Source organism: Oncorhynchus nerka, linkage group LG21 (genome assembly GCF_034236695.1).
Source record: "Oncorhynchus nerka isolate Pitt River linkage group LG21, Oner_Uvic_2.0, whole genome shotgun sequence".
In the NCBI taxonomy this organism is placed as follows: Eukaryota; Metazoa; Chordata; class Actinopteri; order Salmoniformes; family Salmonidae; genus Oncorhynchus; species Oncorhynchus nerka.
In genome coordinates, this window is record NC_088416.1 from 120,057 (window position 1) to 130,402 (window position 10,346).

Sequence of the window (10,346 nt, forward strand, 5' to 3'; positions counted from 1 at the left end):
TGTGTGGTTATATTTTAATGTACACTACAATGCATTTTCAGTTTGACAAGGATGCATCGGGATCTTCCCAGCAACATTTGTTACCATGCCATAATTTGAACAAGAATTTATGCACAAATGAAGACTAGTATCCACGTTTAAGTTCAGAATTCCTGTGCAGTGTATTTTCTGTAGGAGAGTATTAGCAGTATAGTAGATCCATTCAGCAGAGTCAGTAGATGAGTATTCCTCTCTGTCACTCAGTCTTCTTCTCTGGCATAATGGTCCTCAGCTCTGCACTGCGGGCCTTGTCAATCACCTCCAGCTCGCGGATTTTCTGGAAGGCGAGGAGACACAAACAACCGTTTAAAAAATGTGTGAGAGAGTGAGTGTACCTGTGTGTGTTATTTCACGTTGTGTTCACCAGTGAATCTGTAGCATCGGAACCGTACAATGTAAATACTGTTGTTTTTGGGTGTAGATGATTTTCCTTAAAGACATCCCTCATGTCACAGGAATATCAGACAACTTACCTGTGAGATCTCTGTGTTGATGATGTTGCGATACTGCTTCCCTTTCCCCAGGGCTGTCATCTCCTCCAGAAACTCCTTCCTCTCCTCAATCTCATCCAAAACTAGGAAAGAAACACAATCCTTAGAAAACTTGCGAAGACCGTACATCAAACCAAGGAGAAACTCCTTAATCAAACACTGTGTTGGGACGGGGTTACAGTAGGTTGGGGTATATTAGTTTAGTAGAGTCATATTGAAATGAGGGGAAAGTTATGTAGAAAACATGTAGGAGAGCCAGAGATGTGGACGACATGTTTCCCCGTGGCCAGAAAGCAGTAACTCTCTCTGCGGTAAACCTCACCCTCCTGGAAGCGGTCCCTCTCCTCCTCTGGGCCCTGGTCCAGGGAAATGTTCCTGGGACGACTGGGTCTGGGTTCCTCCTGCCCCGTAGCTAGAATGTTCTGGAGCCTCCTCTTCTCCTTCTCTAAATCTCCTTACAGGAGAAGTGAGGGAGAGAATGAACACACATACATCTCTCATCCAGATCTCTCATAGAAGGAAAGGGAAAGGGGGATACCTAGTCAGTTGTACAACTGAATGCATTCAACTGAAATGTGAGAGAACTACTGTAAAAGAGGGCTCATACACACAGGCCTAAATTACTTTTATTTATTTTATACAAGAACAGTGGTACATTTGTTCCCAGGTGTCCCTGACCAACTATCAGTGAACTAGTTCTGATATCAGGAGAACAGGGCCTCGATCTTTAGAATTCCAAGCATCTCGGATAGTAGAAAGGTAGTAGAGCTGAAGCGGAACACGTACGCGTGGCACTGGGGCGGAACCGATCTCTGGTGTAGTTGTCCCCAGAACTACAATTGTCAGCGGTGCGCCTCAGGGGCTTGGCTGGAGTGCGGTTTGTGCTATTTTTTAAGACTTTGGGTTTGGGCAGTGAGGGTGGAGCCGATGATGTGGGATTGCAGGTCAATGGCAAAGCTGATCCCTCTGAAAATGCAGACAAAACAACATAACATCTTACCTTTGTTTGGCAAAATTATTCATTAAAAAAGGACCAAAATAGAGCAATAGGTGTGGAGGAAGTTCAAGCAGTAAGTTAACATTACTTTCCAAGAGAAGATGGATAACAAACATGTGACACTCACTCTTAAGTTTGTCATTGAGCTGTCTTTGCTGGAAGTTGGTGAGTCTCGACTCTTGCATCATTACTGTGAAACCAGAGCACAGGTAGGCTTATTGTATTTGTGTGGATCTAACGCACACACACACACACACACACACACACACACACACACACACACACACACACACACACACACACACACACACACACACAGAGAGAGAACAAAACCCCACATTTCAGCATGTCCTGAATCTCCTTGCTGTACTGGGTCCTTCTAGGACAGTTCCACAGACCTCCACCAGCTTGATCACGAGAAGATGTCTCCATCTGCAACGAATGACGGAGAAGTTGTCTAAAGCCAGCTGGCTAACGTTAGCTGCTGCTGAGCAAAGACCATGGCAGATAGCAAAAACGTTGCATGCTAGGAAGCTAAGATACCCAAAACTGCAAACATTTAATATATTTATGAAGACATAACTAAACAGTGTTGTATTTCTTACCATGGATTTCTATTTTTCTCAACTTTCTTGACGCTGCACCATGGGATAATAACGGCAGTGTTTCTTCCCGACATAACCAGCGGCTGCCATAGAAACCATAGGTCTTAAAGCCACGTGATGAGACATTTGGCCTTGCAGTACAACATTGACCCACTAGAGAGAAGCAAAACCACATATAATTCATTGTACAAGGCATATAGAGCTATGGAAAAAGGTGTTCATTTTTGTGCAATAATGTGTTTGAGTATAACTTATATTTTAAATGTTTAAGAATTAACTTAAAAAAAAAATGTTTTTATGTATTATGTTTTCTGTTTGTGTTTCTTGATTCAAGTATCAACTGTGTAGAGCATGGCACATTATTTATCAAAGTTTGGGTATCAAACGGTGCGTTGTGAGACTGTCTAACTAGCTAAAACATCTCATTTTTTACCCCATCATCTAGGTTGCTGACTGCTGTTGAATGCTTGAATCCATTACATTTCGTAGCTGAACTGTGAAGTGCGAGCAAACGTAGCGAGGGAGGGAGACAGGGCACGAGGGAGTAAGTTAAGGCAGGGCATTTATGAAAGTCCATGTGTAAAGTAGGGTACTGACTGTGGTAGCTATTGGCCTTCTCACTGGTCCTCTCCCCTTCTAGCTCCCTCCCTCCCTCCCGCCCTCTCATATTCAATGGTTCTCTTTGTCTCTCTGAGTAACATGCAGCCTCAGCCGATTAAACGCAGCGAATTAGCAGTCAATTTTAGCTTGCCACACACACAAACAGAAATTAAACTGCTTAGGGGAAGGGTTTGTGTTGTGGGACAGAGATCTTGTTGTTGTAGCACTGACTACATGGCAGTGATTTGATCCATTAGTGATGTTTACAGTGCATTTGGAAAGTATTCAGACCCCCCCCCCCCCCCGCCTTAAGTATTCTTGGGTATGACGCCACAAGCTTGGCACACCTGTATTTGGGGAGTTGTTTCCATTCTTCTCTGCAGATCCTCTCAGGTGCTGTCTGGTTGGATGGGGAGCGTCGCTGCACGGCTATTTTCAGGTCTTTCCAGAGATGTTCGATCAGGTTCAAGTCCTGGCTCTGGCTGGGCCACTCAAGGACATTCAGAGACTTGTCCCGAAGCCACTCCTGCATCGTCTTGACTGTGTGCTTAGTGTTGTTGTCCTTTTGGAAGGTGAACCTTCACCCCAGTCTGAGGTCCTGAGCACTCTGGGGCAGGTTTTCATCAAGGATCTCTCTGTACTTTGATCTGTTCATCTGTCCCTCGATTCTGACTAGTCTCCCATTTCCTGCTGCTGAAAAACATCCCCACAGCATGATGCTGCCACCACCATGATTCACCGTAGGGATGGTGCCTGGTTTCCTCCAGACTTGAAGCTTGGCATTGAGGCCAAAGAGTTCAATCTTGGTTTCATCAGACCAGAGAATCTTGTTTCTCAAGGTCTGAGAGTCTTTTTAGGTGCCTTTTGGTAAACTCCAAGCCAGCTGTCATGTGCCTTTTACTGAGGAGTGGTTTCGACCTAGCCACTCTACCATAAAGACCTGATTGGTGGAGTGTTGCAGAGATGGAAGGTTCTCCCATCTCCACAGAGGAACTCTGGAGCTCTGTCAGAGTGACCATTGGGCTCTTGGTCACCCCTCTGACCAATGTCCTCGATTGTTCAGTTTGGCCTAGTGGCAAAACTTGGTTCCATACTTCTTCCATTTAAGAATTATGGAGGTCACTGTGTTCCTGGGGACCTTCAATGCTGCAAAAATGTTTAGGTACCCCTCCCCAGATCGGTGTCTTGACACAATACTTTCTCAGAGCTCTACAGACAATTCCTTCAACGTCGTGGCTTGGTTTTTGCTCTGACATGCGCTGTCAACTGTTGGACCTAATATTGTTTGCCTTTCCAAATCATGTCCAATCAATTAAATTTACCGCAGGTGGACTTCAAGTTGTAGAAACATTTCAGGGATGATCAATGAAAACAGGATTCACCTGAGTTAAATTTGGAGTCTAAATACTTATTTAAATAAGGATTTTTTTTTAAATACATTTGCTAAGATTTCTAAAAACCTGTTTTCGCTTCGTCATTATGGGTTATTGTGAGTAGACTGATGAGGAAAACAATTTTTTAAATCCATTTTAGAATAAGGCTGCAACATAAAAAAAATGTGGAAAAGAGAAGGGGTCTGAATACTTTCCGAATGCACTGTATGTTTTGCTACTTGTTATTCTTTTACCTGATGCTTTTGTAGGACAATATATATCTTTATCATCATAATGAAGTTCAATAGATTTCAGTTTTGTATAAATAAATTGCTTTAATAGAATGACAACGTAATGACAACATCAACAATATTTGTACATTGTTGTTTCTTGTAGAAGAAAGCAGATACATCAAATGTGTAGCTTACAAAGTTTTAGAAACTATCCAGAAATGTACAAAATGGAGAGAGAAAAAAGCTAAACGTGAAATTATTTTTTATAAAAACTACAAAGCAGAGAGGGTCAGTATAAAATGACTCCCGTCTAAATCACCTATGGAAGAAGAGGCATGTGGTGATCATTCACATTGCAGAGGGAGCCGAGAGGGAGATTAAACAGGATACAGAAAAGGGAGATGCAGAGGGAAAACCTTTGTACATAAACTATAGCATGTGGCATTTGTTCTAAACAGCTCACTAATTCTCACTAAGAGAAAATCTTTAGTTTAAAGCTGGAGAATTTTGCCGACTTTGTACTTGCTGAGTCATGTAGATTGTTTTGCTTTGATAATTTGGTAGACAAATGGAATTAGAAGCAACCAGAGCGTACAAATGCAATCCATATCAATAAAAAGAAAAGTCCAGTGACTTCAACAATAGTTTTATTATTTATGAGTAGTATAAGCGAAATGTGTTCCATATATTCTCATCGAGGATATTAGAGCATGTAGAGTGTTATTGGCACATGTACATTGAGTTGAGGTAATGTGCTGCTTTCCAGAACTCTATGCTAAAGTGTTTCCAGGGATTCTCTTTCCCTCCTTTTTTTTGTCCTCTTTCCTCGTCAACTCTGGTTTCGCACAACGCAACACATAAGGAGTCAAGCTGCATCCCAGAAGGTGATACCTAGTCAGTTGCACTACTGAACGCATTCAACCGTGTCTTCCACATCTAACCCAAACCCTTTGAATCAGAGATGTGCAGTGGGGGCTGTGCCTTAATCGACATCCATGGCACCCGGGGAGTAGATGTTGCAGGTTAACTGCCTTGCTCAAGGGCAGAATAGAAGATTTTTCCACTGCGCCGGCTCAGGGTTTTGAACCGGCAAGCTTTCAGTTACTGGCCTAATGCACTTAACGGTTAGGCTACCTGACGCCCGTAGACCAACGCATAACGTTTTTGCCCAAGTAAACTGACCTTTCTTTCAAAAGCAGTGGTGGAGATATGTCAGTGTAATATCGAACCAGAATGTAAAGTCATATAAAAAATAACCACAAAATACATCACTTAAGTCATTAAAAAAATACTAAAATGAAGTCACACAAACATTTCCTTTAGTTTGGTTAATAGACTCGGATTATTTCAATCTAGAACAACCCAGTTCTGATAAACATAATGTTGTATTTGTCCTAGGCTGATAGCCTGTCGAAACCCGCTGAAAGCCAGTCCTTGCCGGCAATGTTACTCAATCCTGGTTATATAGGTAGCTAAGGGTTGGAAAAATTCCATTAACTTTCCCCAAATTCCCCAGTTTTCCAGAAATCCCAGTAAGAGGATTCCAGGATATCCTGCTTATTCCTCCTAATTCCAGGAACTTCCAACAAGGATTTCTGGAAAACCGGGAATTTGGGGGAAGTTAGCAGCATTTTGAAACCCTGTGTGTATCCTTCTTACCACTACGGTATTAGTTCTGTGTGCTCTGGGCTCATCGTCACAATAAGCCCTCTTACTATAGCCTATGACACTCTGGCAGCTGGGATCCTGACCTTACACACTAAAACATGGCACACATTGGTTAAAGGTTTATTCTGATTGGCTATTGACCATTGGCTGTGATAGAAAATATACTGTACAGTAAAATATAAGGACTCCATGGATAGAGATACACTGTCAAGTCCCAATGAATCCCAATACAACATCAGTAAGATATCCATCCTTTGTTAACCTGCCACACACACACACACACACACACACACACACACACACACACACACACACACACACACACACACACACACACACACACACACACACACACACACACACATTTATTCAGTAGCCACTCTTCCAATCTTTGTCTTTCTTTATCCCTTTCTCAGGGTCGTGAGAAGGTGGTGTAGAGACACACACACACACACACATCCAATCCCATGCATCTCAGTCTCTCATGGCCGTGACAGGGTGGTATAGACAGGCTGCTCCCAATGTGTGTAGGACTGTGAGACTGGGCCACGCTGGAGGGGTCAGTGATGGTAGTGTAGAGGGGCCTCTGGCTGGGCCCCATGTAGGAGAAGGCTGAGTACAGCCCGGGGCCTGGCTGGAGTGGGCGTAGTACGGCCCCGGAGCCTGGTGCTCCCCGTACTCAAACTGGGCCCTGGAGGGCAGCGAGGGGAAGGCTGATCCGTAGTGGGGGAGGCTGAGGGGGGTGTAGGTGACGTGGGTTCCTGACGAAGAGGAGGAAGTCTCTGCGTAGTGGCTCCCGGCCCCGGACTCACTCTTGATCTGGGCCTTGGTGGCGTCTGAGGCAGAGGGGAGGGCTGTTGATGCTGATGCTGCTTGGAGAGCCAGGCGGCTGAGTGACCGCTGGCGAGGCGTAGGGCGTAGGATGTAGCGGAGGAGCTTGATGTGGCAGCGCCGCCTGGCCGACCCCGGGTGCCCGTTGGGCGGCAGGTACTGGTCAAACTCGTTGACGTCGAAGGGCTCGATGTTGGCCATCACGTCGTGGCTGATCTCGCCGATGTCCATGGTGCAGAAGTCGATGTGGGGTTTCCCGCCCGCTGATGAATGGCCCCCGGAGGCCCCCTCTGCTCCTACCCCCAGGCCTCCTCCACGGGAGGACCCTGAGCCACCTCCGCCCTCCCTCTTCCCCTCCGTCATCTTTCCAGACTGGAGCTCTGTCTTTGGGGTGGTGGGGGGTGTTGGCGGGCTGTGACCCTGACCTGGAAGGAAAAGCAATAGAAGTGAACCATTTGGAATGGTAGTTCTGTTTCCTTCTTGTTCTCTCAGGTTACAGAAGGCCGTGTGGTTCCAGGTGGCCTATTGTTTGCCGTAGCTTGTTGAAGTAGGACTTACTCATAGTATTGGGTAAATTCATTAACCAATAAAGCTGAACTCACCTGCAGGGTGGTGATGATGATGGTGGTGGAGGTCGGCCATGGGGGACCCAGCCCCTGTACTGTGCACATCCAGGTGGAGGGCCTTGTAATGGGACTGGGCGTGGCTGCCCTCCCCCTCTGCTCCCTCCCCTCCCTCACCATTGGTCCCCAGCTTGCCGTTCTTGCGTCTGCGGGGCTGGTACTTGTACTCTGGGTAGTCCTTCTTATGTTGTTTCCGCAGTCGCTCCGCCTCCTCAATGAAAGGCCTCTTGTCACTCTCATTCAGGAGCCTGTGGGACAAAACATGGTCATGGCAGGGCAGCAGGTAGCCTAGTGGTTAAGAGGGTTGGTCCAGTAACTGAGAAGTCACTTGTTTGAATCCCAATGCTGACTAGGTGAATAATCTGTCAATGTGCCCTTTACCAAGGCATTTAAAGGCATCTAGTTGCTCTGGATAAGTGTTTCTGCTAGTTAACTTTAATGGTTATATAATATAGTGCCTTTAATTTCAGAAACATATTTTTAAAATACGGGAAGGAAATGTATCTGAAGTAAGTAGGACTTTATGCATGAGTCATGCTCCAATTGCACACAAACGCCAACAAGGCCTACAGGTAGCCTGTAGATTATACATTTCCCACGTAGGCCTATTAATTTCAATGCCCACCTCCAAAGTTTGCCGAGTGTCTTGCTGAGCTCCGCGTTGTGCAGGTGAGGGTACTGGTCCGCCAGTTTACGGCGCGCGGCCTGCGCCCACACCATGAAGGCGTTCATCGGCCTCTTCACGTGCGGCTTGCTCTTGTTCCCGTTGTTTACGCGCACGGGCATGGGCACGAGCGTCCAGTCGTATCCGTCCAGCACCTGGCTGACCGCCTCGCGGATGCCGATGGGGAACCGGTCCATATCCACCTCTGACTTGGGTACTAGTCCACCGTCCTCTCCGCCGCCATCTGCGCCAGAAAGCCCAGTCAGTTGCTGCGACGGACCGATGAGCGGGGAGTCCCGGCCGCCGGTGGCCCCGGAGTGTGCCGGTGACAGAGAGTGACCATCATCTGAGCCCCCGGGACTCAACTCTGCCTCGGATAGACTGTGCTCCTCTCCAGACATTTTAATGTATAGGCTATTATCGATTGGCAACAAAAAATATCCTTGCAGGAAAATTTGGTAAATTTGTTCAGAGAATGCAAAACTTTAAGCTACAGCTGAGAGATGTGCTCCGGACTCGCTCCTTTATATGGAATTATTCCTATATGCCACGCGTAAACCCATAGCCTACTCGTGCGTAATCGAATGTACCCAAATCCTGTCCTTTGCACTTCCCATTCACTTCCACCGATGTCGCCTGAAATTAATAATATAGAATAGAACAACATTAGGCAATTAACAAATTTTACATTGGGCAATGAGGTCAGACCCCATTTGATAACTTTTTTCACATGTGTTTTTTTATAGACCTAAGCAGAGACTGTAGCCGGTGGGAACAGACGTCAATTCGACGTCTATTCCCAGTGGAATATGGCCCATTACAATGGTAGGCCTAGAAATGACCGTTAGCTCTGAGACGAACAGAAATACATTCATACAATGTTTTCTTGTTGACAGTTATGTTAGGCCACAAAATATAACGAATGATAGGTTAATATATGTCCACTGGAACCAATTTCTAGGCTACATAATAAGAGGACCAACTTCTTCTTCACCGGTTCTTGTCATTTTATATCAGTCCATATGCCATTACAGGCTAATCATAGGAGGGTTTGCTTCACCCAAGATGCTCTGTTTTCCAAAGAAACAAGGTTCATGAAGAAAACTGAACATTAAAAACTGACATCATAAATGTTTTAGTACTTATCTTTAAATAATTCTGGGAATTTGTATGTTACTGTTTTAATCCTGTTTTAAGGCTAAAGCTGGAAAAGCCCGTAAAATTCAGCCCAACATCATCTTGGGAATTTAAAAACCTCTTAGCTAATAAGATTTTGGATATTTCTGAAATTCCACCCAAAAGCGTAAACAAATCTATTTTATGTTCATATGGAAAATAAAGTTACAAAACTTACCAATGCAGAGTTTAGGAGGTCGCCCGTTCAACACGGGAGTTCGTGCGTTCCCCTGTCCACCAGTGTGACGCTCGCCCTGTCCCCTGCCCCCTCGTTTGGTTTGCCCTTCAATGAATGGCCGCTCTGTATCGCGCACCGGAGCTTAAAGAGCGCCGTTGTGAGAAGGAAAGAGAGAAAAAAGTGATTGAAAGTGGAAAACATTCTGAGAGGCAGCATTCCAACACTGAGTCGACGCCACCCTCTTGCGCACACGCCGGACGCCTATTGGTCATTTAATATTCTCCGGCTTTCTTACTGGACGACGGGGTTACTGTTATTGCCTGTCCGTCCGTCACCACTAATATTTCCAATGAAAGGAGGTGAGATTTTACATCAGAGTGGCTTAAGTGACTTTACACTGGCTCTATTTAGGAACCAAATAAGGGCCGCTTTGTTTGATGTGTTGACATGTTATATTGAATAAATAAACAAACAATCATGATAATACATTTGTGGTCAAAGTACACTACATTTCACGAAAAATCTCCAAGGGATTCAAATACATAACGTCGTTATATTCATTATAACGTCATTATACAGTTGGTGAGGCCCTATTTGATTCAGTGAATATGTTACTTATATCTAGGTCATCGTTAACCACAGGAAATTAATAATGAAATAATTAGGTCTATGGCCTAAAAATAATTAAAAGTACTACTTAATAATTTTTTTTGGGTATCTGTACCTTACTTTACTATTTATATTTTTTTACAACTTTTACTTTTACTACATTCTAAAGAAAATAATGTACTTTTTACTCCATACATTTCCCTGAAACCCAAAAGTACTCTTCACATTTCGAATGGTTAGCAGGACAGGAACATGGTCC

General features: G+C 44.7%; 1 protein-coding gene and 1 pseudogene across 2 annotated transcripts; both read right to left on the reverse strand.

Annotated features, from left to right (window-relative positions):
• Positions 1–2,243, reverse strand: LOC115119258 (UPF0193 protein EVG1). Of its 2 annotated transcripts, none has more exons than XM_065006146.1 (7): positions 2,133–2,243; positions 1,866–1,959; positions 1,655–1,717; positions 1,317–1,496; positions 853–975; positions 513–613; positions 1–316 (listed from the first exon to the last, which is right to left on the reverse strand). In XM_065006146.1, exons 1-7 carry the CDS (start codon positions 2,133–2,135, stop codon positions 236–238), a joined length of 645 nt encoding a protein of 214 aa, XP_064862218.1. In that variant the 5' UTR covers positions 2,136–2,243; the 3' UTR covers positions 1–235. The 2 variants fall into 2 exon arrangements, with proteins under 2 accessions (XP_064862218.1, XP_064862217.1); XM_065006145.1 differs by having other exon boundaries at positions 853–984; positions 2,133–2,241.
• A 4,162-nt stretch (positions 2,244–6,405) lies between these two features.
• Positions 6,406–9,642, reverse strand: LOC115119256 (transcription factor SOX-10-like; annotated as a pseudogene).
• Positions 9,643–10,346: the final 704 nt, after the last annotated feature.

Bases quoted from the DNA above. Each gene is read 5' to 3' on its own strand.
- LOC115119258 (XM_065006145.1), bottom strand. The intron at 1,497-1,654 runs GTGAGTGTCACA...CTGCATTTTCAG, and splicing joins GCTCAATGACAAACTTAAGA to AGGGATCAGCTTTGCCATTG. The intron at 317-512 runs GTAAGTTGTCTG...CTCGCCTTCCAG, and splicing joins TCAACACAGAGATCTCACAG to AAAATCCGCGAGCTGGAGGT.